Genomic DNA, 27751 nt, shown 5'->3' with positions numbered 1-27751 from the left:
ATAAATTAATTATTAAAATATTTTCAGCATAACCAGAAATTCAGTTCACCAGAGTTGGCCCCTGTGTTTCCAATTTCCTACCTTTCTGATGATTTCCTCACTTAACACAAGGGGGCAGTGTGAACATTGAAGCCGTGGCTGAGGCCATCCCTATAGGATTGATTTTTTTTTTTGGCGGTATGCGGGCCTCTCACTGTTGTGGCCTCTCCCGTTACAGAGCACAGGCTCTGGATGCGCAGGCTCAGCGGCCATGGCTCACGGGCCCAGCCGCTCCGCGGCATGTGGGATCTTCCCGGACTGGGGCACGAACCCACGTCCCCCGCATCGGCAGGCGGACTCTCAACCACTGTGCCACCAGGGAATCCCTATAGGATTGATTTGATCTTGCTTGTGGACTATACAAGTCTTTCTATACACCTCATGCCTGAGGGGACTTAACTTCTGGTCAGGAACTCTGCCAGAGAGACCGTAAGAGAGAAAGAACAGCAGAGGAGGAAACTAAAACTTAGGACTCTCACAAATCCTTCAGAAAAGCTGGTGCTAGTCCTGGTCCCATCACCCAATGTGACCCTGTGTCACCTTGAACAAGTTGTTACAGTTCTCTAGATTCTAGGTTTGCCACCTTGTTGATCTCACAGGATTTGTGTGTGTGTAAATTTCAACTAAGAAAATGTGATAGCATTATTGAGAACTAATTTTGCAATGATAAGGTTTTATTGGAACTTGGCTCTGCAGTCTCACTGCCTGGATTTAAATCCCAGATCCACCACTCACTCCCCTAAGTTCTTTACGCCTTGGTTTGCTCCTTTGTCAAATGGGAACAATAAGGATACCTACCACAGGTGGTTATTAGAAAAGTTTAGTGAACTATTGTATACCAAGTTCTTAGATAGCGCCTAATTATTGTTTGTAGTCATTATTATTATTGTATTATAACAATGAAGTCAGATGGAGAATATCAAAATTCCTAGGAGGAGAGAAACTGAAATAAGCTTATCCTTTATCCATGCCTTATTTTACTTCTCTCTTCCTTTTCCTGTTTTCTCCCCACCTCCCCATTTCAATGGTGCAACCAGCGGAAGAGAAGAGCATAATACAACATGCATGAACACCTGCCATTACAAGTCAAACTTTGCACCTCAGCTGTTCAGCAAGATCAAAATAGCCCCCCAATCCTTTTGTATTATTCAACCAACCTGCTTTGCATTCTGATTTGGTTTGCATATAGGTAAACTGCCCTCTTTGGACACTAAATTTCAGCCATAGTGCTGTTTTTTTTACAGACACGATGCCTGTTGGAGGGTGCTGCCAGCCCAAATGAAATACCGCTTCACCTTCTTGCCTCCTGTGTGATGGAGACTCGAGACATTTTTAATCCTTCAGAGATGAGAAAAAAGAGCTAAAAAAAAAGCTTAAAAATAAAAAAGAGCTAAGTCCATTACAACAAAGAGCCAACCTATCAAAAACGACAATATCCACTGATAGACAAACCAAAGGCAGGAGGAGAATAAAGCTGGTCCAGCTGTTTGCTTACCCCAAGAATCTGGCTGAAGAAGAAGGCATAGAAGGGTGTGACTGTCCCATTGACAGCTGCGCCCACAGCCCCTACCAGCATGTAGGGCCATTCTGGAGCATTAACTTTCAGAATCCTCCTAACTGGGGCAGGTTCAATTTCTTCTTCCACAGGAATGTTCTTGTCCTTGAGGGAAGAGGGAGTTATATTAATCATCTAAATTTCTGCATAGACTCTTTTGTTATACAGCAGACCCTTTGGCATTCACAGATTTGAGTCATGGTTTGATTGGTTATGAGTGGCGTTAAAGATCTATGAGACGAAGTGATTCGTTATTTTGTGAAAAATCTTTCTGAATTGCTTGCCACCATGCTGTGACTTGGATGGGATCGATCTTAGAGTGTCTGCTCATCTGAAGGTGAGCTCGTAGTTCTCATTTCACAATTGCATAGGTATTAACTCTTGGGGAGTAATAAATATGTTGGATCTGTAAGAAAAATAACCCCCCAATTTTAAAAAGTTTTTGTGCTATAGTGGTATTTACATATTTGAGGACTTGTGAAATTTTCAAGATATGTCCTTCATAAATGTCAAAGCTCTAAAATCTTGTAACTGGCTAAAGCTCTAAGGCAGGCCAGTGTATCTAAACAAGGCAAAATAATTTAAAAAATGTATTAAGTGGTGTCGACGGTTATCAATTGCATGTTTTCTCTAAGGTTTTCCTTAATTAATGCCCAGAAGTAAATGGTAATCAATTTGGATTTCTAAATTCTGCATTTTCTTCACAAGGAGTAAAAACTATTTCAAAATTTCCCTATTCCAATTTCTTTTTTTTTTTTTTTTTCCGGTACGCGGGCCTCTCACTGCTGTGGTCTCTCCCGTTGCGGACACAGGCTCCGTACGTGCAGGCTCAGGGGCCATGGCTCACGGGCCCAGCCGCTCCGCGGCATGTGGGATCATCCTGGACCAGGACACGAACCCGTGTCTCCTGCATCGGCAGGCGGACTCTCAACCACTGCGCCACCAGGGAAGCCCCTCCAATTTCTTTAGTTGCCATTAAAGTGTCAGAGCTAGCAAATTTTTATCCTCTTAAAGGCAAATATATTCAGAACATCATCGTTTTTACCATCATTTTTCCTTGTTATAGATATTGTTCAGTGCTTGGTCTTTAGACCCATTATTCAATAATCTGTTAAATTTATTGCCCACTTTGTTTGAGAAAGGCTTTTAGGTGACATATATAGATCTGTATTGGTTTATTTTTTACTTTTTCTATTAAAATATACTAAAAACGTCTACAGCAAATTGACTACAAAACTATTAGTGCTCTCTTTCATTAATACGCATTTACCCCTTAGGGAGCTGAATGCCAGGAACAGAAGGCAGCAAGGAACTTCAAATACTATCCTTTTGCTTCCAAAGTCAAAGTCTACATTACCAAGTCAATTGAAATAAAAGGCTGGTGTCCCTCTCATTCTAGTTGCAAGCCAAATAGGATGGACGAAGGCAGCTCAGCTGGTGATAGATTTGTCAATGCCTCCGTCTCAAGTTCTCTCTTGGCCTGCCCTCAACAGTTGCACTTGTCATTACTACTCACTCATGCAGCAAATCCTTCAATGATTTCATCTCTGACATCTTACTAAACTCTAGGAAATCAATGCAGAGAGGAAGACAGGTGGCTGGGAAAGCATGAGGGAAACAGGTGTAGAAAGAATGGGGTTCTTGGATGCGCCTCATATGGCCACTAATGGAATGTATCACTGAGTTCTTTAACTCTCTGAGGCTCAGTTACCTCCTCCTCAAAAGGAAAGTTGCATGGGGAAGACAGTTCTCTATGGGTCTCTCATGATTCTCCACATCTTGCGAAAAGAGGCATTGACTTCCTTTGTTCAGGCTATCTCTTCAAGGATATTTGTACAGCAAATAGCCTTGGAGGACAGAGGTAGTGTCTCCATCCCAAGAAAAGGACAGATGTGCTTATTGCCCATTATAAAAACATCAGGTTCCTCAAGCCCAGGATTCCTCTCCCCGTTCATTTGCTGGTATCATCTGGCTCTCTGCATCAACTTAACGGGAAGTGGGGTTGGGCTGGGGAACTAGTGCAAATGCTCTACTCTGGCTCCTGCTTGTGCTCTGAGTAAAAGGTCGTTTGTCTCCGACGCAGAGCTCTTGTGTATTCTGCCAGCATCCATGAAATTGGGTCAGGCTATAGCCTGCAATAGAGCAAAATATCAGACCCTTTACAGTTCTAAACAGTGGTTGGTGTCCAGTTCTGGATGCTTACCAGACTCATGTGGGTCGAAGATTAAAATTACAGACACCTGGGTCCCATCAACAGAAATTCTATTTTAGGAAGCCTAAGTGTGAATTTGTGTTTTAAAAAATACTCCGCAGGTAATTCTGATGACAAAGCCCATTTTTTGAGGTCCTCAGCAGTACACAATCTCCAAAACTCCTTCCAGAACTAAATGTTTGGGGTGATATGTTTGAACGTTTTGAAAGTGACAGCTGTGCTATACCATCTAGGGACATTAAACTCCAATATTTCCTGGAACCACTGTCCCACAGGATGGTCCACCCACAGTCTGACATGATACAAATCTCCCTGGTCTTCTGATATCTGAAGGTATCCCTAAACCTTAACAACAAAACCAAAGACATCTAAAAGCAGTATGAAGTACCTTTTGTCCAGTAGTTAACATTCCAAGATAGGCTAACAGGAAGCAAAATTTAATTAATTTGAATAACTTTCTTTTTTCCCCTTTCATTAAAAATTTGACTTTAAAGGAAACTATGCCCCAACCCCCAAAAAGATGAGGCTATTAAGACTGAATGATGCAAAAAATAGGAAATCTGTCCCTGAGTAATTGACTTTTGATTGACTTTTATTTAATATTGCTAAAAGACAGTAGAAGAATAAAAGAAAATTAAAGTCGCTATGTACAGAAGGGTTTTTACCTCTGGGATTTTGCAAAGCTAAAGACGAATTTACTCATCTAAAAAAAGCTAAAGATTTTATATATATATATATATATATATATATATATAGCAAACCAGTAACTCACAGAGAGATACAATTATAAAAGTTTATATATGCCTCCTCACTGCAGGATTCCTGCCTCTATTGTGTCAATGTCAAGTTGCACAGTGCTCATTTATTTATCATATGTCATGAAGGATCCTGCTAGCAGCTCCAGTGCAGGGAAAAGGACAGTGGCTCTTGTTCATCTTTACATCCCTAACACAATACCTGGCACGTGATAGGTGTGCAATCAGTGTTTATTGGATGAAAGAATGAATGAAGCTTTTATGCCCGTGGCGCATACATGCAACAAAACATTTATTTAAAAAACAGTGATCACTCACTTACAATGTAGATGGTACAATGCTAGACAGTGAGCTTTTCCCAGCTTCCTTCCTTCCATCTCCTTGTGCAGGTCAGGTGAAAATATAACTTCCTACTTAAATCTTATGTCCCGATTTCTATACTTTGTTACATTGACTTTGTCATGCCAATCCATAGGGGTCTCCTGCCTCGATAACGACTTTAAGATATGATGATAGTAAATGGTAACTATGACCAAGAAGCAGGGACTCTCCAAATAACCAAAAACTGATAGTCATTTTTATAGATCCTCTGCCCTATCTCTCAACCATTGCCTAAACCCTCTCTCCAAATTAGCTGTGATGAAGCTATGGATTTCTAATATTTGACCTTGACTCAATCTCCTATATATTCTACCTTTTTAGTTTCCCTAAAAGAGATGCCTAGATATCAGAGACTGGAACCTCTAGCCTGCAGGTTTCCCCTAATCCTACTCTTAATGTTGTCAGCATTGTAACTAAGATCTGACTCCATTTATGAGAGCCAAGAGTATAGCTTGGAGAAGAAGAGAAAACAGGCTGTAGTCATGGCTCTGTCACCAGCTAACTATGAGATGTTGGGTCAGACACCCCACTTAGAGTTTGGAAGGACAGACGTTTAAAACCATTTCCTGAAGTTTTTGGAGTCAAAAGTCTAAGAGACCACAAGGTGGAGATAACTCCTTTATATAAGTAAAACTTTTGCACTGCCACAGAAGGTAGAACATCTCCCAATTAACAGAAGGTCAGTTTAGAGCTTCTTCATCAAAATAAGAAAAAAAAAAAAATTTTGCCAGTGCTTAATCTTACAGAATTTAGTTAACTATTAAAAAACTTTAAAATGTACTTGGATGAGAAAGTCCATACTTTAACCAAACAGGATTAAATTTTATTAACCCTGATTCTGTTGTTTACTTTTAAAAGATACTTAATTTTTAAATCAAAAAGATTCTAATATAATTATCCTACAAATGAGCAGTATTAATATAAGCATAAGACCTTTATTCGCTTCAAGCTTTAGCAAAATCGTATTGGTGTTCCTGTCACTTTCTTCCTTTCTTCCTTTTCCTTCCTTAACTAGAGAGAGAAATCAGAGTGTCAACTTAATAAAATTACACTGGGTTATGGAACATTTTTGTTTCTCTAAAACTAATCTCTATATTTGATTTAGGTTTCCATTTATTTAAATATCTCCTTTCGGAGTTTTCCCTGCCTCATGAGAACTCTGGGAACATGATCTTCAGACCTCCAGGAAATCTGATTGTTCTCTGTAACAATGCTGAGCCATCTACCAGCTTCAACAAAAACAACAAAATTGAATTTTCTTTTCCTTCCTTCCTAACGCTCTTGCTTTTATTGTCGAGTATTTACCCAGAAATAGGGGGAAAAAATTAAAATGCAAAAATTGAATATTATTGGGACTTCCCTGGTGGCACAGTGGTTAAGAATCTGCCTGCTAATGCAGGGGACACGGGTTCGAGTTCTGGTCCGGGAAGATCCCACATGCTGCGGAGCAACTAAGCCTGTGTGCCACAACTAGTGAGCCTGCGCTCTATAGCCCACGTGCCACAACTACTGAGCCCACGTGCCACAACTACTGAAGCCCGCGTGCCTAGAGCCCATGCTCCGCAACAAGAGAAGCCACTGCAATGAGAAGCCCGAGCACCACAACGAAGAGTAGCCCCTGCTTCCCGCAGCTAGAGAAAGCCCGTGCACAGCAACAAAGACCAAATGAAGAAGCTTCAAGATGGCAGAAGAGTAAGATGCAGAAATCACCTTCCTCCCCACAAATACATCAGAAATACATCTACATGTGGAACAATTCCTACAGAACACCTACTGAACGCTGGTAGAAGACCTCAGATCTACCAAAAGGCAAGAAACTCCCCAGGTACCTGGGTAGGACAAAAGAATAGGGGCGGGATCTGCACCAGTGGGAGGGAGCCGTGAAGGAGGAAAGGTTTCCACACACTAGGAAGCCCCTTCGCGGGCAGAGACTGCGGGTGGCGGAGCGGGGAAGAAGCTTCAGAGCCGCGGAGGAAAGCACAGCAACAGGGGTGTGGAGGGCAAAGTGGTGAGATTCCCGCACAGAGGATCGGTGCCGACTGGCACTCACCAGCCCGAGAGGCTTGTCTGCTCACCCGCCGGGGCAGGCGGGGCTGGGAGCTGAGGCTCGGGCTTCGGTCGCAGCGCCGGGAGAGGACTGGGGTTGGCTGCGTAAACACAGCCTGAAGGGGCTAGTGCGCCACTGCTAGACGGGAGGGAGTCTGGGGAAAAGTCTGGACCTGCCTAAGAGGCAAGAGACTTTTTCTTGCCTCTTTGTTTCCTGGTGCGCAAGGAGAGGGGATTAAGAGTGCTGCTTAAATGAGCTCCAGAGACTGGCGCGAGCCACGGCTATCAGTGTGGACCCCAGAGACGGGCATGAGACGCTAAAGCTGCTGCTGCTGCCACCAAGAAGCCTGTGTGCGAGCACAGGTCACTCTCCACACCTCCCCTTCCGGGGAGCCTGTGCAGCCCGCCACTGCCAGGGTCCCATGATCCAGGGACAACTTCCCTGGGAGAACGCACAGCGCACCTCAGGCTGGTGCAACGTCATGCCGGCCTCTGCTGCTGCAGGCTCGCTCCGCATCCGTGCCCCTCCCTACCCCCGGCCTGAGTGACCTAGAGCCCCCAAATCAGCTGCTCCTTTAACCTCGTCCTGTCTGAGCGAAGAACAGACGCCCTCTGGCGACCTACACACAGAGGCGGGGCCAAATCCAAAGCTGAATCCTGGGAGCTGTGCGAACAAAGAAGAGAAAGGGAAATCTCTCCCAGCAGCCTCAGGGGCAGCAGATTAAATCTCCACAATCAACTTGATGTACCCTCCATCTGTAGAACACATGAATAGACAACGAATCATCCCATATTGAGGAGGTGGACTTTGGGAGCAACTATATATATATTTTTTTTTTACCTTTTTCTCTTTTTGTGAGTGTGTATGTGTATGCTTCTGTGTGTGATTTTGTCTTTATAGCTTTGCTTTTACCATTTGTCCTAGGGTTCTGTCTGTCCGATTTTTTTTTTAATCACTTAAAAATTTTTCTTAATAATTATTTTTTATTTTAATAACTTTATCTTACTTTACTTTATTTTATCTTCTTCTTTCTTTCTTTCTTTCTTTCTTTTTCTTCTCCCTTTATTCTGAGCCATGTGGAGGAAAGGGTCTTGGTGCTCCAGCCAGGCGTCAGGGCTGTGCCTCAGAGGTGGGAGAGCCATGTTCAGGACACTGGTCCACAAGAGACCTCCCAGTTCCATGTAATATCAAATGGCGAAAATCTCCCAGAGATCTCCATCTCAACGCCAAGACCCAGCTCCACTCAATGACCAGCAAGCTACAGTGCTGGACACCCTATGCCAAACAACTAGCAAGACAGGAACACAACCCCACCCATTAGCACAGAGGCTGCCTAAAACCATAATAAGTCCACAGACACCCCAAAACACACCACCAGACGTGGACCTGCCCACCAGAAAGACAAGATCCAGCCTCATCCACCAGAACATAGGCACTAGTCCGCTCCACCAAGAAGTCTACACAACCCACTGAACCAACCTTAGCCACTGGGGGCAGACACCAAAAACAACGGGAACTACAAACATGCAGCCTGCGAAAAGGTGAACCCAAACACAGTAAGTTAAGCAAAATGAGAAGACAGAGAAACACACAGCGGATGAAGGAGCAAGGCAAAATGCCACCAGACCTAAGAAATGAAGAGGAAATAGGCAGTCTACCTGAAAAAGAATTCAGAATAATGATAGTAAAGATGATCTAAAATCTTGGAAATAGAATGGGCAAAATGCAAGAAACATTTAACAAGGACCTAGAAGAACTAAAGATGAAACAAACAACGATGAACAACACAATAAATGAAAGTAAAAATACTCTAGATGGGATCAATAGCAGAATAACTGAGGTAGAAGAATGGATAAGTGACCTGGAAGATAAAATAGCGGAAATAACTACTGCAGAGCAGAATAAAGAGAAAAGAATGAAAAGAACTGAGGACAGTCTCAGAGACCTCTGGGACAACATTTAACGCACCAACATTCGAATTATAGGGGTCCCAGAAGAAGAAGAGAAAAAGAAAGGGGCTGAGAAAATATTTGAAGAGATTAGAGTTGAAAACTTCCCCAATATGGGAAAGGAAATAGTTAATCAAGTGCAGGAAGCACAGAGAGTCCCATACAGGATAAATGCAAGGAGAAACATGCAAAGACATATATTAATCAAACTATCAAAAATTAAATACGAGTAACAAATGTTAAAAGCAACAAGGGAAAAACAACAAATAACACACAAGGGAATCCCCATAAGGTGAACAGCTGATCTTTCAGCAGAAACTCTGCAAGCCAGAAGGGACTGGCAGGACATATTTAAAGTGATGAAGGAGAAAAACCTAAACCAAGATAACTCTACCCAGCAAGGATTTCATTCAGATTCGACGGAGAAATTAAAACCTTTACAGACAAGCAAAAGCTAAGAGAACTCAGCACCACCAAACCAGCTTTACAACAAATGCTAAAGGAACTTCTCTAGGCAGGGAACACAAGACAAGGAAAAGACCTACAATAACAAACCCAAAACAATTAAGAAAATGGGAATAGGAACATACATATCGATAATTACCTTAAATGTCAATGGATTAAATGCTCCAACGAAAAGACATAGATTGGCTGAATGGATACAAAAACAAGACCTGTATATATGCTGTCTGCAAGTGACCCACTTCAGGCCTAGGCACACATACAGACTGAAAGTGAGGGTATGGAGAAAGATATTCCATGCAAATGGAAATCAAAAGAAAGCTAGAGTAGCAATTCTCACAGCAGAAAAAATAGACTTTAAAATAAAGACTATTACAAGAGACAAAGAAGGACACTACATAATCATCAAGGGATCAATCCAAGAAGAAGTTATAACAATTGTAAATATTTATGCACGCAACATAGGAGCATCTCAATACATAAGACAAATACTAACAGCCATAAAAGGGGAAATCCACAGTAACACAATCATAGTAGGGGACTTTAACACCCCACTTTCACCAATGGACAGATCATCCAAAATGAAAATAAATAAGGAAATGCAAGCTTTAAATGATATATTAAAAATGATGAACTTAATTGATATATATAGGACATTCCAACCCAAAACAACAGAATACACATTCTTCTCAAGTGCTCATGGAACATTCTCCAAGACAGATTGTATCTTGGGTCACAAGTCAAGCCTTGGTAAATTTAAGAAAATTGAAATCGTATCAAGTATCTTTTCCGAGCATAACGCTATGAGGCTAGATATCAATTACAAGAAAAAATCTGTAAGAAATATAAACACATGGAGGCTAAATAACACACACCTTAATAACCAAGACATCACTGAAGAAATCAAAGAAGAAATCAAAAAATACCTAGAAACAAATGATAATGAAAACACGATGACCCAAAACCTGTGGGATGCAGCAAAAGCAGTTCTAAGAGGGAAGTTTATAGCAATACAATCCTACCTTAAGAAACAAGAAACATCTCAAATAAAAAACCTAACCTTACACCTAAAGCAATTAGAGAAAGAAGAACAAAAAAACTCCAAAGTTAGAAGAAGGAAAGAAATCATAAAGATCAGATCAGAAAAAAATGAAAAAGAAATTAAGGAAACAATAGCAAAGATCAATAAAACTAAAAGCTGGTTTTTGAGAAGATAAAGAAAATTGATAAACCATTAGGCAGACTCATCAAGAAAAAAGGGAGAATATTCAAATCAATAGAATTAGACATGAAAAAGGAGAAGTAACAACCGACGCTGCACAAATACAAAGCATCATGAGAGATTACTACAAGCAACTCTATGCCAATAAAATGGACAACCTGGAAGAAATGGACAAATTCTTAGAAATGCACAACCTTCTGAGACTGAACCAGGAAGAAATAGAAAATATGAACAGACCAATCACAAGCACTGAAATTGAAACTGTGATTAAAAATCTTCCAACAAACAAAAGCCCAGGACCAGGTGGCTTCAGAAGTGAATTCTATCAAACATTTAGAGAAGAGCTAACACCTATCCTTCTCAAACTCTTCCAAAATATAGCAGAGGGAGGAACACTCCCAAACTCATTCTACGAGGCCACCATCACTCTGATACCAAAACCAGACAAAGAGGTCACAAAGAAAGAAAACTACAGGCCAATATCACTGATGAACATAGATGCAAAAATCCTCAACAAAATACTAGCAAACAGAATCCAACAGCACATTAAAAGGATCATACACCATGATCAAGTGGGGTTCATTCCAGGAATGCAAGGATTCTTCAATATACGCAAATCAATCAACGTGATACATGTTGCTCAATAGATGCAGAGAAAACTTTTGACAAAATTCAACACCCATTTATGATAAAAACCCTGCAGAAAGTAGGCATAGAGGGAACTTTCCTCAACGTAATAAAGGTCGTATATGACAAACCCATAGCCAACATCGTCCTCAATGGTGAAAAACTGAAAGCATTTCCACTAACATCAGGAACAAGACAAGGTTGCCCACTCTCACCACTATTATTCAACATAGTTTTGGAAGTTTTAGCCAAAGCAATTAGAGAAGAAAAAGAAATAAAAGGAATCCAAATCGGAAAAGAAGAAGTAAAGCTGTCACTGTTTGCAGATGACGTGATACTATACGTAGAGAATCCTAAAGATGCTACCAGAAAACTACTAGAGCGAATCAATGAATTTGGTAAAGTAGCAGGATACAAAACTAATGCACAGAAATTTCTTGCATTCCTATACACTAATGATGAAAATTCTGAAAGAGAAATTAAGGAAACACTCCCATTTACCATTGCAAGAAAGAGAATAAAATATCTAGGAATAAACCTACCTAAGGAGACAAAAGACCTGTATGCAGAAAATGATAAGACACTGATTAAAGACATTAAAGATGATAAAAATAGATGGAAAGATATACCATGTTCTTGGATTGGAAGATTCAACAATGTGAAAATGACTCTACTACCCAAAGCAATCTACAGATTCAATGCAATACCTATAAACTATCACTGGCATTTTTCACAGAACTAGAACAAAAAATTTCACAATTTGTACAGAAACACAAAACACCCCAAATAGCCAAAGCAATCTTGAGAAAGAAAAACAGAGCTGGAGGAATCATGCTCCCTGATTTCAGAGTATACTGCAGTAATCAAGATAGTATGGTACTGGCACATAAACAGAAATATAGATCAATGGAACAGGATAGAAAGCCCAGAGATAAACTTACGCACATATGGTCACCTTATCTTTGATACAGGAGGCAAGAATAAAGTGGAGAAAAGACAGCCTCTTCAATAAGTGGTGCTGGGAAAACGAGACAGCTACATATAAAAGAATGAAATTAGAACATTCCCTAACACCATACACAAAAATAAACTCTAAATGGATTAAAGACCTAAATGTAAGCCCAGACACTATCAAACTCTTAGAGGAAAACATAGGCAGAACACTCTATGACATAAATCACAGCAAGATCCTTTTTGACCCACCTCCTAGGGAAATGGAAATAAAAACAAAAAAACAAATGGGACCTAATGAAACTTCAAAGCTTTTGCACAGCAAAGGAAACCATAAACAAGATGAAAGACAACCCTCAGAATGGCAGAAAATATTTGCAAATGAAGCAACTGACAAAGGATTCATCTCCAAAATATACAGGCAGCTCATGCAGCTCAGTATCAAAAAAACAAACAACCCAATCCAAAAATAGGCAGAAGATCTAAATAGATATTTCTCCAAAGAAGATATACAGATTGCCAACAAACACATGAAAGAATGCTCAACATCATTAATCATGAGAGAAATGCAAATCAAAACTACAATGAGATATCATCTCACACCGGTCAGAATGGCCATCATCAAAATATCTACAAACAGTAAATGCTGGAGAGGGTGTGGAGAAAAGGGAACCCTCTTGCACTGTTGGTGGGAATGTAAATTGATACAGCCACTATGGAGAACAGTATGGAGGTTCCTTAAAAAACTAAAAATATGACCCAGCTATCCCACTACTGGGCATATACCCTGAGAAAAGCAGAATTCAAAAAGAGTCATGTAGCAAAATGTTCATTGCAGCTCTATTTACAATAGCCCGGAGATGGAAACAACCTAAGTGTCCATCGACAGATGAATGGATAAAGAAGATGTGGCACATATATACAATGGAATATTACTCAGCCATCAAAAGGAATGAAACTGAGTTACTTGTAGTAAGGTGGATGGACCTAGAGATTGTAATACAGAGTGAAGTAAGTCAGAAAGAGAAAAATAAATACCGTATGCTAACACATATATATGGAATCTAAAAAAAAGAAAAGAAATGGTCAGGGGCTTCCCTTGTGGCGCAGTGGTTGAGAGCCCGCCTGCCAATGCAGGGGACACGGGCTCGTGCCCTGGTCCGGGAAGATCCACATGCCGCGGAGCGGCTGGGCCCGTGAGCCATGGCCGCTGAGCCTGCGCGTCCGGAGTCTGTGCTCCACAATGGAGAGGCCACAGCAGTGACAGGCCCGCGTACTGAAAAAAAAAAAAAAAAAGATCAAAAGAACCTAGGGGCAAGACAGGAATTAAGATGCAGACCTACTAGAGAATGGACTTGAGGATACAGGGAGGGAGAAGGGTAAGCTGGGACAAAATGAGAGAGTGGCATGGACATATATACACTACCGAATGTAAAATAGATAGCTAGTGGGAAGCAGCCACATGGCAGAGGGAGATCAGCTCGGTGCTTTGTGACCACCTAGAGGGTTGGGATAGGGAGGGTGGGAGGGAGGGAGATGCAAGAGGGAAGAAATATGGGGACATATGTATATGTATAACTGATTCACTTTGTTATAAAGCAGAAACTAATGCACCATTTTAAAGCAATGATACTCCAATAAAGATGTTTTAAAAAAAAAAGACCAAATGCAGCCAAAAATAAATAAATAAAATAAATAAATTTATTTTTAAAAATTGAATACGATTCAATGTTATGCTGTGTTTGAAACATCAGGGCAGTGTTTAGTTCCTTCTCCCTTGAAGCTTATTAAACTCCTTACATAATGCATCTTGTAGTTATGAGTGGCAGCATCATGGACATAAATGAAGAACCTGTTTCTAGAACTAGAAGAGGTGCTGAGTCCTTAATTGCAAGATGCAGTAAGCAACCATGCTTGCTAAACATTTTCTCTCACTGGATTCATCCTTCTGCTCCTGAGACAAGGTGTTCTTCTATGAAATTTATTTAAACCAACTCTATTAGATACTGAGACCTCTATCTATTTATTATCAATATATTAAAGCCAAAAGAGAGCCTTAATAATCCTTCCATCATAGTTATAAGATTGTTAAGTAGTACTTTATTCCAAATTTGGCATTGTGAATCAGTGTTTATAATTACTCCCAAAATGGATTCTCATACTGAAATTCTTTAAAGACAATTTAAAATTACATCATGTACAATGGATGTGCTTGTAATTGAAATATTCTCTGACTTATTTTCTTTATATATCTTGTGGTTTGGGCCTTATTTTACTACAAAAATTTAATTTTTCATCCTAGTTTTAAAATCCCTTGATGTCCTACTACGTGCAGCTCTGTAACTAAACAGAAAGATCAAAGAGTCTGTAGATCATGGGCAGGTTGGAACGGGACTCAACAGATTCTAGGTTTACATGTGTCAAATAAACAGAAATGTTTGCTAGGTCACATGGTTACCAAATAAAGGACCTTCTGGTTAGGTTTGACAGAGCTATTCTCAGGGCAAGGCAAAGTGCCCAAGTTGATACAATCATAAATAATATATAGTCACCAACTTTAAGAAGCTTATAATTTAGTATCAGGATAAGACAACATGACCTGAAATAAGCCTCAATAAGAAAACTGCCATGAAAAGATTCAAATGAAGAGTAATGGGGGATCGAAAATGGGAGTATCAGGGCTGAAGAATGAAGTTCAGTGATTAAGCAAGGATTTGAGGAGGAGGGATGGTCACCTTATGTGAAAGTTAGACTGTACCCACCACAGCAATAGACATCCTGATGAAGAAAATTTAATATTGTTATATGTGTTGATTCTTCTCCTATCTCTTTCATTTTTATGTTGTTTTGAATGATGTTAAAATTAATAGTGTTAATTTTAAATGCACTCTTAAACAATTATTATAAAATTGTATGAACTGAACAAATGCCCATAAAACCTAATCAGTTCCCATTAATTTAAAATTTGTGATAACTTGTATATCAAACATTTCTGCTGTCAAACACTTTTGGCAAGGTTACTATAATTTAAGAAGGAGATTTAAAATTTTACAAAAATAGTTTTCAGATATCCTTAAAAATTTTTAAAGGATACGTACATAATCAAATAATCTGCTAAGTACCTGTAATTTGCTTGTGTTTATTAGAATGGTTCATCTAAGAACTATCAATTAAGCCTTAATAGCTCAGTTTTAGTTACCATGTATTCTTAAAAGTATTTAATTAATTTGTGCTTCTTTTAAAATATCATGTAAAACATTATGTAAAATTTAGAGTTTCCATCAGGTCTTAATGGAGTCTCCCATTTGGTTTGACTTAGTGAAATAATACTAGATAAAGGCCTTGAAAACTCATCTTCACTTAAAGGGCATACAGTAGTCTCCAGGGGAGACTTCTTCCATCCCCCCCTGAGCGATCGGTACCTGACCTTTCTGTCCTCTTCATAAGTAGACTTATGATCTACAAGTGCTAATGGAGGTTCAGGTCCCAGGTAAGAAAGCTGAGACTTGGACCGTTGCCGGATGGAAGCTCTGTAAGTAAACAGAAAGATGAGTTAGCCTATAAATTATGGGCAGGTTGGAACAGGACTCAGCTGGTTCCGAGTTTACATCACTTGTGTCAAATGAACAGAAATGTTTGCTAGGTTACATGGTAACCAGATAAGGGAGCTTCCTGATAAAGTTGATAGAGCTATTCTTAAGGCAAAGCTAATCAGTTTGGTTGCTGTGGACAGCAGGCTAGACCCTGATTCAGAGTATAACCGAGGAGGGAGAAAGAGAAGGGGGGCAAAGTTGTTCCACTAGTCCACCAAAAAAATGTCCAAGACTCAAATCCATTCCAAACCCACATGGTTCTACTAATTGCTATAATGGCAATGGTCCATCACTGTTACCTCCCTTCTGTTTGTAGGCTGTAGTTTTGTTATCTCTCCTTCTCTCCCTCTCTCTCTTTCTCTTTCACCCTGATGTTTGCTTTAGCATAATGCCACCTGGATACAAATGGACCAGTAGGAGGAAAGAGGGCCACTAGTGAGGTTTTCTCCAGGCTATATACTGCCCATAGGGATGGAGTCAGTTAACAAATCTCTTATTGAAATATAATTTAACTTGGTGTGTTCATTCATTCACTCGACAGAAGCTTACCGTGCACCTACAACATGCAAACCAGTGCCAGGTGCTTTGGGGGATACAAAGACTGGTCAATTAGAGACTTCTCCCTAAGGGGCTTTATAGAAGAGCAGTGCATGCATCCAACCCTGATGTAAGGGAGAATGTGGTAAGTGCTATAAGGCAGATTTAAATAAACAGTATGGAAATTTAAAGGAAAAAGGAATGTATGTCAGGTGTTACCATAAAAAGTTTCACAGAGGAGGTGGTTAAAGTAGGTTCTGGGTATCTGTAGGCTGGAGGGAAGAGCATTGCTGATTGACAGAACAGTATAAAGAGAAGCATGGAGACAGAGTTACTAGTTATATATACTTAGTATAGAACAGATACAGGAAGTAATTGATTCAAATTGTTTTGTTTTTTCCCTGAGATTTCTGGGAAGGAGACTCCTACTCTCCTCTAGATTAAACTTGAAAGTATGTGACACTGGAAGCTGTTGGCAATTATGTCAAGGAAAGAAGCTTCCTGAAAAATGAATACTGAAAAATAAGTAGAGCAGAGAAGGAAAGAGAAAGAAACCGTATGTATCTTGGACAAATCATCGAAGCCCCAGCCTTGCTTAATGCCAAAGCCTCCTTGGACTATTTATTGAGTTATGTTAACTTATTCTTTCCCTTTAAAGGTTAAACCAGGTTGGCTTAGGTTTTCAGCCATTTACAAATAGAGTCTAAGTGATAGAGGCAATCCTGAAGACTTGAGAGGACAGAAGTTACACTATCAAAGCACTTAATCTGAAGAAGTACGGCGTAAAGAGAATGATTTAGAGATGAGGAGACCTGCATCGGCTGTGGTAGTGTGATCTAGATGGAGCTATTCATAAGTCTCTCTCTGTCATCCGTACGCAGGTGAAGTTAGACTAAAACAAATACCAAGGTGGTGCCTGCCTATTATTGATGCTCATCTAGCCTTCTTGAGAAGGCAGCAACGCATCAACTGCATGACTCTAATTTGTTCCCATGTTCTGTTGATGGCATCGCCATCCCCTTAGTCACCAGGTTCAACAGGCACATTTATGTCAAGTCCTCCATCTTCCTTGCTCTTGCTCAAACTATTGCCAAGTCTCACTGTGATCAGGCATGAAACCACACCTCACCCCGATTCCCTGCTACCACACTGGCCTCCGGGACACCCCAATCCCCTCCCACTTGGCCTGAAACTCTGCAGCAATAGAGTCATCTCTTCAAGTTAGGTTAACTAAGGTTGAGAGGTCATCTCCCAAAAGTATGAGAAATAGGTATGTGTCAGCTAGAGAGAGCAGAGTGCATGACAGGGCTGAGACTTAAGGTTATGGGCCTAAATAGAAACTCAGAGCAGTAGAAGCCAAGGTAGGAGTATGTGCAGAAGAGGGCATCAAAATATAGCTGCCTACAGCCCAGTTCTGAGCATGGAAGACCTTGATCCTCGTCCCCTCAAATTTCTACTACTTCATCTTATATTTCTTAAATCTCTCTTTCTCTCATTCCCTGTTGCCCACCATTCCACTTGTCTAGCATAAGCTGTCCCAGTGAGACCATGGGCAGTAAGGGTGTGAGACAGGGGCCTGACCTGCCCCCTCCGGTCTGCCATAAACACCAGCATTAGAATTTTATCACACTCCTTTTCAGAAACTACAACATCTGCCCCTCCCTTCCTCAGAAGCTGAGTGCCACTTCCCACCACAAATAAAAACAGCTAATTTGGGAATATATGTTGTCTCTGTCAACATTATTATTTAGGAAATTACTGTCATCCATGAAATTGCTCTTGAACCTAAAATACATTACTAAAGAGAGACTTAGGCATCAGAAGGACTGAAGCCAAGGAAATATGATACAAATGAACATTTCAATGAGTCATCTTAAAAAAACGATCTGTCAGCATACACAATAAGATATTTTTAACAGACCTTCTTACTCAAACTTATAAATCTTTCTCTGCAGGAGGTTAATAGCTACTTTCTGTGTATAGGTGGTATTTCTGTGTTTCTCTTCCCAGTCACCCAGATGGAGAATTTGTGAGAACTAATAGCTAAATAGGAAATATTTATATTAAAAATGGTTATCTGTTCCTAATAGTAAACTGTAAGTAAACTATGTAGAATGGGAAAAATTTTGTTCATCTGAAAAATTAAGAAAATATTAATTTTCTTGTTGACATGACCATGAGATAAATCTCCTCTTTGCAACCTTTAATTTAGTGATCAAAAGAGTTGCCTAGTCATTTTCTGTGTTTAAGAAGTTAGTTGGTATCTTCAGATTGTGATTCTAATGACCTTTATAATTTTTTTTCTTCCAATCAGAAAAAAAGCTGGTTAAACATAATACCAGATGTCTATAAAAATTGCCTAACATTTTTGGCAATTTTTATATCTTTTATTTTACAGAGAAACATGAAGCTATTGTTTTATTACTTTCCAAATTCAAAAAATTCAATAAAACTAGCATTTCTTAGAATTTTTCTGAATAGACTTGTTCTTAAAAGGAAAAATAAAAATCAGTGAATATTAAAAATAAGTAAATCTGTGTTTGAACTACTTGGAGTTGTTACCTGAATATTATATTTTAAGCTTCTTTAACCATTTTTCAATAAACAATTAGCTGCCTTGAATGAGCTAGTCCTAAACTGAGTCTTTGTTCAGAGCACAGCCTTGAATTAAATGTCCTAGAAATGGTAAACTCCATGGTGGAGAAATATGCTGTCAGTCTGTTGCCTACAAATAGTTTCCTACCTTAAGAGAAAAAGATCTTGAATAACATTTTCACAAATATAGACAAATACTCCTGGGCAGAATTATTCTTAATACATAGACTTTTAACATTAAAGGAACTATTTTTTTTTAAACTTTTAAACCAGAATGAAAAGCTAAATTTATAGTCTTGCTATATAGCATGCTCCAAAAATATGCTTTGGAAGTCAATGCCCACGTATTGATCTAGGAAAAAAAAAATTCATGTTTAGGAAAATTCTCTTTAAACGTCAGACAATGACGCTCTTATTTCATCTAGTTAGAGAATGATTTGACTTTGGATGGGTAACTCTGGGAGCAGAAATACTTGTAATTCAATTAAAGCTCAGCAGGTTGAAGAATGAAGCTAAAGGCATCAATTTGACCTCCATTTAAGACAGTGCTTCATACCACAGTTAGCTTTGGGAGACAAGTCTGAAGAGATTTCTTTTAAATCCCCTTTCTAAGTTTAATAAACAATGTTTTAACTACAGAGCATCTTTATCACGACCCCTACCCTCAATAAAATGAGAAGCCAAATTTAAACAAAAAATCTCTATGAATTGGAGACAGAAATGTCAATATAGCAAGCAAGGATTCATTTGCATGTTCATTATTACACAAGACCTGGGGCTGTGCTTAAGTAAGGGCTCTCCAGGTGGTACCTGAGGTATTGCCAGAGGATCTTAGCTGCAGTGGGCTCCTAAGAACATCTGAAAACTTTAAAATCTGCCCTGTGACTTGAGCTTACCTTAAGCTAGCTTGGTAGCTCCCTCTGCTAAAGGTCTGTTTTCTCTCAAGTAAGGTATCTTCAGTTTCTTCTTTTCCTATTCAACACAACACAAGTGATCCCTTAGTGCATACAATAAACAGAACCATATCAAAATAAAATTATTATTTACTATATTTCCCTAGCATATCATTACTATGTCTGATGCTAAAACAGTCTATTAACTTTATTGCAATAAATGAAAGTTAGCACTTGTCCAGCACATTCTAACACAAACAACAACAAAAAAATCAAAATACTGAGCAAGATTGAATCTTTTGAACTATATGATAGCCTATGTGTTATCACCACAGAAATAGAAAACATATATATATAGCCGATATGAACCACAAAACAACTTATGAGAAGCCTACTAGAGGTGGCAAAAAAAAAAAATGATAGACGCACCAAGTTAAAAAACAAAACCAAAACTTTTCAGAATAAATCACATGTGTTAAACGTATACAGTCATTTTACCCAATAGCGTTCACAAATCCAGACGTGATATGGTAGAGAAAGTTTGGAATGTTTGGTTAACGTAGGTTGAGGTAAACCACTAAACCTGAAAATTCAGATTGAAAAAGAGAAGGTACACTAGGGCCTGAAGTATCTACCTACATTAGTGAAAATAAGCATAAACCTTTTTAGCCATTGGTTAATTCACTCAGCCAACTAGAGGAGAGCTCCTACTGAGTGCAGGACACTCTAGGAAGACTCTCCTATTTGCAAACTGTGAGGGAAAAAAGGGATGGAATTGAAAGTTCTTCCACAAAAGACCTGTGTTTTAGCTCTATGACTTGATCAATAAATAAACCTCCTGAGCATTGTTCTTTCCTTTATCATCTATATAATGTCTCCCAGGGCTCTGAGGAGAACAAATAAGATACTGTGTATTAAAATGCATAGAAATCCAAAAAACATTATAGATAGCTAACTATTTAATATAATGTACAAGCATAATGGAAAAGGCACTTGCCCTTTATGTCTTTTTCATTAAAGGCTTGATCTCCTTGACTTTGCAAAGTCATTAGAGTGAAGTAAACTCCTTTCCTTTCCAACAGTTCTTCATGGGTGCCTCTTTCCACTGCTGTACCACGTTCAAAACCAATAATGACGTCTGCAGCTCTAACCGTGGATAGGCGATGAGCGACAGAAATGATTGTGAGCCCATGCTGAACCTGTAAGAGTGTACAGTGCACAGTTAAGCCAGACTGTAAGACAGAGCTGACATTGACATTTGGGCAGTCTCTGAATCCACAAGTAAGGCAGAGCCTCAGTTCCTGGGAAGATCCTTAAACAGGCTGTACAGACATTAGAAAATGCCAGCGTGCTTTCTTGTGGCTAATAAACGCCATCACATCACATCACACCAATCAGCAACTGGTCTGGTTGCTGCTCTTAATCAACAGCTGAAAACCAAAATGGAAATTTCTTAAATCACATATTTTATGTTAGACTTAACAAGATTTAAAATTTTACACGTGCAGCTTTTAGAAGCACATCATAATGTCTTCCATTCAACTGTGAGGAACATAGTGGGGAGCCAATATGTTCCAGATGGATACACTGACCCATGTAGTCCTTCTCTGTCCCTCCTTCTGTCTCTCCTCTCTCTACAGCTGCCTTTCCTACAGCAACACAAGAATTTCCACACAGACTTATGAAAGGAACTCAGACTTTCAACAAACCTTACTCAGTGCCTCTTGCACCATGGCTTCACTCTCATTGTCCAGTGCCGAGGTGGCCATGTCCAAAAGTAGGATCTTCGGGTTTCGGACAAGGGCTCTAGCAATGGCTAGTCTTTGTTTCTGGCCACCACTCATCTGGCCTCCTCCTTCTCCAACAAGAGTGTCAAATTGCTAGGAAGAAGGTGACATCAGTAATGAAGAGGAAGAATTTGAAGGATCCTGACCGATTCTTTACAAAGGTCCTTTCTAGCTTCCTCCTCAAGCATGAATTTTCACAGGTCCGCCTTTCACTTAAAAAGACTCTTTCCTGAAACAGGGTATTATCTAATCAATATTTGTGTATAAAATAAAGATACTGATTTATCCTTTCATTCTGGGATGGAAAAATGTTTCTCTTTAGCTCAACTTCAAATAAAATGTTTCCACCACAATAAAAGTGGATCAGGGTCCTGAAAATCCATCTTAGAGGATTAGAGCATGTATCAAAGCATTGTCTCTTTTCTCTAGCTAGACAACACAGAAAAACACAACGCTAAAACTGTCTATATATTATGAATGAAAGATCAAAGTAGCTTTAAAATCATTATCATGAATAGCAAACAGTTACTGAGTATCTTGCATGTCTAGCGTTATACTGGAATCTCACAATGGGGCACTGTGGTCAGACTTTTATCTTGCTTATTATTAGCCAACATGAGTTGAGCGCCTACCATGTAGAAGGCATGAATCTGAGCCCTCTACACATATCTTCATATTTAGTCCTCACAGATGCCACATGAGGTAGGTACTATTATTCTGCTCAACTGATGCATAAGGAAATACTGGGGCCTAAGGGGGCAAAGTAACTTGCCCAAGTTCATAAGGCTTGTAAGTAGAGAAGCTGGGATTTGTATGGAGGCAGACTGATTCTAAAGCTTTATACTTTTTAACCACTAGACTATATAATACTCACAGCTGAAATCCTATTCATACAAACATTTTAGAAGGCTGAGTAGGAAGTATTCTAGAGCACGGACTCTGGAGCCAGACCACCTGGATGAGATCCTTGTCTCTCCTGCCTTGAGCAAGTGATTTGATCTCTTGGAACCTCAATTCTCCATCGGTAGATGCAGATAATAATAGTAGCTGCCTGACAGGATGATTGTGAGAGTTAAATGAATTAACAGATGTAAAGTGCTTAGAACAGTGCCTGATATGTAGTAAGCGCTAACTATGTGCAAACTAACAATAATAACTCTTCCATTTAGCAGACCACTGGCCGCGAAATCCGTACAAGTATATTACTAGGGAGTTGGTTTTTGTTGTCGTGTTGTATAAAATGAAGATGAATGAGGAAATTTTGAATATGTGAGATACAGTACTGAAGACACAGTATTAGCTGCCCAAGCACAAGAAAATTAGAGAGGAGTGACAATGATAGCCATCAAAAGGGCATTGTGAAAGTTACTGCCACATGACAAACTTATCATCCGCTTAGACAAATGCTTAATAGACAGAATAAGGAAATTGTATCTGGGTCAAAGGAGCTTTTAAAAGAAAGCTACCCCCGTTTGGTAGGTTTTTGATATATTAACAACAACATATTTTCAGACAAAGGGGAGAAACTCAAGATACATTTCTGGGCATAAAATTAAAACATGACATTAAGATTTTAATAATTTAGGAATCAAATGAAAAGAAATGCACATTACTGTGTAATTTTTTTGCCTTCTACGACTTCTGGGTTTCCCTCTGGAATGAGAGGCTAGGGATACCTGTGGCAGGTCCATGATGAAGCTGTAGGCATTGGCTTCCTTGGCAGCTCGGACTATATCTTCCATCGTTGCATCTTCTCTGCCATAGCGAATATTCTCTGCAATGGTGGTGGAAAACAAAACAGGCTCTTGCTCCACTATCCCGATCTGAGCTCTAAGCCACTGAATGTTAAGAGAGCGAATGTCATGGCCATCCAAGGTCACCTAGAGAACAAGAATACAAAGTCACTTCTCTTGGAATCCTTCAGAGTTCTGAGTCATACTATTAGGTTGTACTTGACCTATGGGGAGAAAAAAAAGAGACCAACGAGATTGTGAAAGAAACAATTCCTCTTACAATGTGGTTGTTAATATAAGGATGACAACATAAATTGAAATCAAGTATAGCTGTAGGACAACTCGCTGTAGAAACACAATTGGTATAAAGCTCACTTGATATAGTTTAACATGATTGGCCCAGGAGTAGAAAAGTTTTTAATTCCTTAATAAAGAGTAGAGTCAGTTATTCACCATACTTTGAATATTTTTATCTTTTGACTTGAGGCCAAAATGAACTTCAAAAGACACAATGAAAATAAGCAATGATCTCTATCTTGTATATATATGTTTAGAACAAAATCTTACTTTCTGGCCAGACTCATCAAATGACATTTGGCTGTTCAAAAGCAATTGAAACTATATGTAATTGAAACTATATGTAAATATATGTAATATATTTAATAAAATATATGTAATTGAAACTATATGTAAATATATGTAACTATGTTTTATATATAGATATGTATGAGGTGTGTGTGTGTGTATATATATATATATATTTACCTACATTATAAGTGTGATAAGTAAATAAATATTACTATTAGAAAAAAGTAAAAATTTTACATCAAGAAAACATGATTTCTATATATTCAGAACATAGTTATGGTGGTATGTAGCAAAGAATACCCAATCAGAGAACAAAGTGTCTGTGAAGAAAGAGAACTCTATCACATTTGCCATGTCACTCTGACAGTACATGCATTATATAGAGCTCATTGCATGGAAGTCATTTAATATACAGTCAAATGATCCTATCTAAAGGCACCAAGGAGATGTTAACAAGAATGATTTTGAGGCAGAGTGAAAAGAGCATAGCCTTTGGCATCCAACAGATCTGGGTTCAGATCTCAATCTCTCTCCTTCCTCATTTGCAAAACGGGCATATTTATCTTTGGAGGTCACTGTGAAAATAAGTGATGATTTTCATAAAGCACTTGACATATAATATTGATAAATAGCAACTATTAATATTTTTTTTTAGTTTCAATCTATGTTGATAGACAAACACAAGGAGAAAGAAACAGTAGTTTTTTAACCTAACTTCTCAAAGCAATAATCGAGAGCTGTTCTCTGTTAATTCTGGTCATGTAAGCTTTCTTATACTTAGCGTTTGGAGAACCTTAGGGAACAATAATAATTTTGTTACAATAAGAAGAAAGAAATGGAAATGTTCCCTCACTGAAGAGGCAGCAATATCATTTTAAATGTATCTGCACATTCAGTTACATCACTGAGCATATGGACTGGTTATTTATCGAACACAACCACCATGGAGGGAATTAGTCCAGTTGGTACCGTCAAAAATCATTGTCAACTATGCAGATGTCAGGATGGTCTCAGTGTATGCTAGGCCTTTGTGTCTGACCAATGTATAACCATTTGCAATTTCCTATCCCCGTGGATTAAGAAGTTTCTAGAAAATACCCACCATGCCTTCACTGGGGTCATAGAATCGCTGAATGAGCTGCAGTGCCGTGCTTTTCCCAGCTCCACTGGATCCTACCATAGCTGTCATTTCCCCTGATTTAATGACCATGCTTAAGTTATTTAAAATCTGCAGAGAAAGGAAAAGAGCAATGTTCAGATTGCTGTCAATTAGGCTGCAAGTTAGAATGCTTTGTGAGGACACTGTGTATGTGTTTACTTATGCCCTCACAGCAATATCCACTGATTTCCCTCAATAACCAGAAAAATTAGTAAACAATGCCTAGGATGTGGTTTTAGCATTTAGCACATTACTTAGTAATAAACTGATAGCTGTAACCAACAAATAAAACACTGTTGAAGTAAATAAGCCAGGCCGAATTTGAAAAGTATGTTCTAGAATCTAATTTAAAATGTTTCTGACACGTCAGGATACCTCAAGGAGACTGTCCCAATTAGCTTAGGGGAGAAAGCCACTTAGCAGTAGAAGACTTTATTGAAACAAACTACTGGCATTGGGGATAGAAGATAAAACAGAAATGACATAAATGTATTTCAATTCAACCGGTATTTGTTGAACAGCTATTATGAACTAGCTCCGAACAGATATTATAAATGAAGCTTTCAGTTATCTGTTCAAAAGTCTTTACTGAGTAAGTACTACCTTGTGATCTATATTTCACAAAGCACTTTTACATATGTTGACATTTAATGTTTATATATATATACATAGTGCTACATTACAGTAATCAAAAATATACTTCAGAAATGTTATCAGAATATATGTAACTATGTTTTATATATAGATATGTATGAGGTGTGTGTGTGTGTGTGTGTGTGTGTGTGTGTGTGTATATATATATATATATATTTACCTACATTATAAGTATGTAGTATTAGAATTAAGTTGCATGGGATTAAGTTCTGTGGGGGTAATAGAAATAGTATTAAGAAAGGGTAGCTAACTATGGAAAACAGTACAAAATTTCCTCAAAATATTAAAAATGGAACTGCCATATGATCCAGCAATTTCACTTCTGTGTATTTACTGGAAGAAAACAGAAACAATAATTTGAAAAGATACATGCATACTAGTGTTCATTGCAGTATTATTTACAATAGCCAAGATATGGAAGCAACCTAAGTATCCATCAATAGATGAATGAAGAAAATGTGGTATACACATATAAACACACACACACACACACACACACACACACACACACACACACACAATGGAATATTACTCAGCTCTAAAAAATTAAATCTTGCCATTTGTGACAACATGGATAAATCTAGAAGGTACTATGCTAAGTGAAATAAGTCAGACAGAGAAAGACAAATACTGTATGATCTTACATGTGGAATCTAAAAAACAAAATAAGCAAACAAGCAAAACAAAATGAAAATAGACTCAGAGATACAGAGAACAAAGGAGTGGTTCCCAGAGGGGAAAATAAGTGAAGGGGATAAAGAAGTACAAGCCTGCAGTTATAAAACAAAGGCACGTGGATATAATATACAGCATAAGGAATATGGTCAATAATATTGTAATAACTTTGTATGGGGACAGATGGTTACTAGACTTATCATGATGATCATTTCATAATGTATGCAAATGTCAAATTGCTATGTAGTATACGTGAAACCAGCACAATATTGTACATCAACTATATTTCAAATAAAAAAATAAAAAGAAAGGGTGGCTAAAGATACTCTTTAAAAATGAGGGATAAGTCTCCTCCCAAAGCCAGTTCATTTGGGGAGTAGATCCTAGTTTTCCTGTGGGGTAAATTGGCTTTAAAGTTATTTGCTCAGTAGGTGCGGGAAAACTGTAAATTTTCTTCACCATGTGCCCTGGACAATCACCTAGTACAAGACATGTGACCATAATATCACAAGATTGCCTTTCCTTCAGGGACGGATCTAGAGATCCTTGTGAACTTATGGATAGGAAATAAAAAACGTCAAAGACAGCAGCTTTCCTTTGCCACTTCATACCCTACCCACTCAGTGTCCCGCCTCCTGCAGGCTTTAAGGAGGTGGTTGATAAGCCATCCTTCTGGATTGTTCTGATTGTTTTGCAGTTTGTTTAGCTTGTACTCACAGTGACAGGATCTGCTACTCATCTTAACAGAGCATCACTCAGTTGACTTAACCTGAATGTGCTACCAGACTGTGTTCCCACCAGAGAGATTTGCATATATTATTATCACAAGGAATACGGTTTGTGGCCTGAGGAATGACAAGACACCTGAGGTCACTTCCAGAGAAACGTGTCTCCCTGCCTTGTTCCTGGAAAATAAGTCACGCTTCATGAAAACAATTATTCTGTGGCTCTGGAAATGAATCATCAAAGAAGAAATTGGCACTTACCTTCACCTCTGGTCTGGAAGGATAGTGGAAGGTCACATTATGGAATGCAATTTCACCCTTAATTCGATCCAACTTGTAACCATCTTCTGACATGCAGTCAATGAGGGGTTTCTGGAGTAGAATATAAAAGGAATATAGCAACAGCATGTATTATATGCATTTACTGTCCATCTCGGTTTGAACTGATTCATAAAACAGAACAACAACCAGGTTAAATACTGCAGTGATATGCCAAAGATAAGTTGCTTCCACATTAAATATGCATTAATGATAGTAATAATATTCACTACCATTCACTGAGAAATTAATGTGAGATTATTACTATTGTAATTACTATTACTATATAGTAGT

General features: G+C 38.8%; 1 protein-coding gene across 3 annotated transcripts in view; it reads right to left on the bottom strand.

Moving 5' to 3' along the window:
• The window catches only part of ABCB11 (ATP binding cassette subfamily B member 11), a 93995-nt gene that overhangs the window by 21041 nt on the left and 45203 nt on the right, over positions 1 to 27751 (bottom strand). For 2 of the 3 annotated variants that reach the window (XM_027129074.1, XM_027129093.1), the window contains 8 exons: positions 27401 to 27511; positions 25029 to 25154; positions 23282 to 23485; positions 21528 to 21698; positions 20816 to 21017; positions 19822 to 19891; positions 15628 to 15730; positions 1535 to 1699 (listed from right to left, as the gene is read on the bottom strand). In XM_027129074.1, coding sequence (XP_026984875.1) covers positions 1535 to 1699; positions 15628 to 15730; positions 19822 to 19891; positions 20816 to 21017; positions 21528 to 21698; positions 23282 to 23485; positions 25029 to 25154; positions 27401 to 27511 — 1152 coding nt within the window. Of the gene's footprint in view, positions 1 to 1534; positions 1700 to 15627; positions 15731 to 19821; positions 19898 to 20815; positions 21018 to 21527; positions 21699 to 23281; positions 23486 to 25028; positions 25155 to 27400; positions 27512 to 27751 lie in introns of all 3 variants that reach the window. The other variant, XM_027129084.1, reaches the window with a different exon arrangement.

This window comes from Aethalodelphis obliquidens, unplaced genomic scaffold (assembly GCF_003676395.1).
Source record: "Aethalodelphis obliquidens isolate GAN/ISIS:26980383/991018 unplaced genomic scaffold, ASM367639v1 scaffold2, whole genome shotgun sequence".
NCBI classification, from domain to species: domain Eukaryota; kingdom Metazoa; phylum Chordata; class Mammalia; order Artiodactyla; family Delphinidae; genus Aethalodelphis; species Aethalodelphis obliquidens.
Note: the sequence above shows the minus strand (reverse complement) of the source record. Positions and strands in the feature narration are given on the sequence as shown.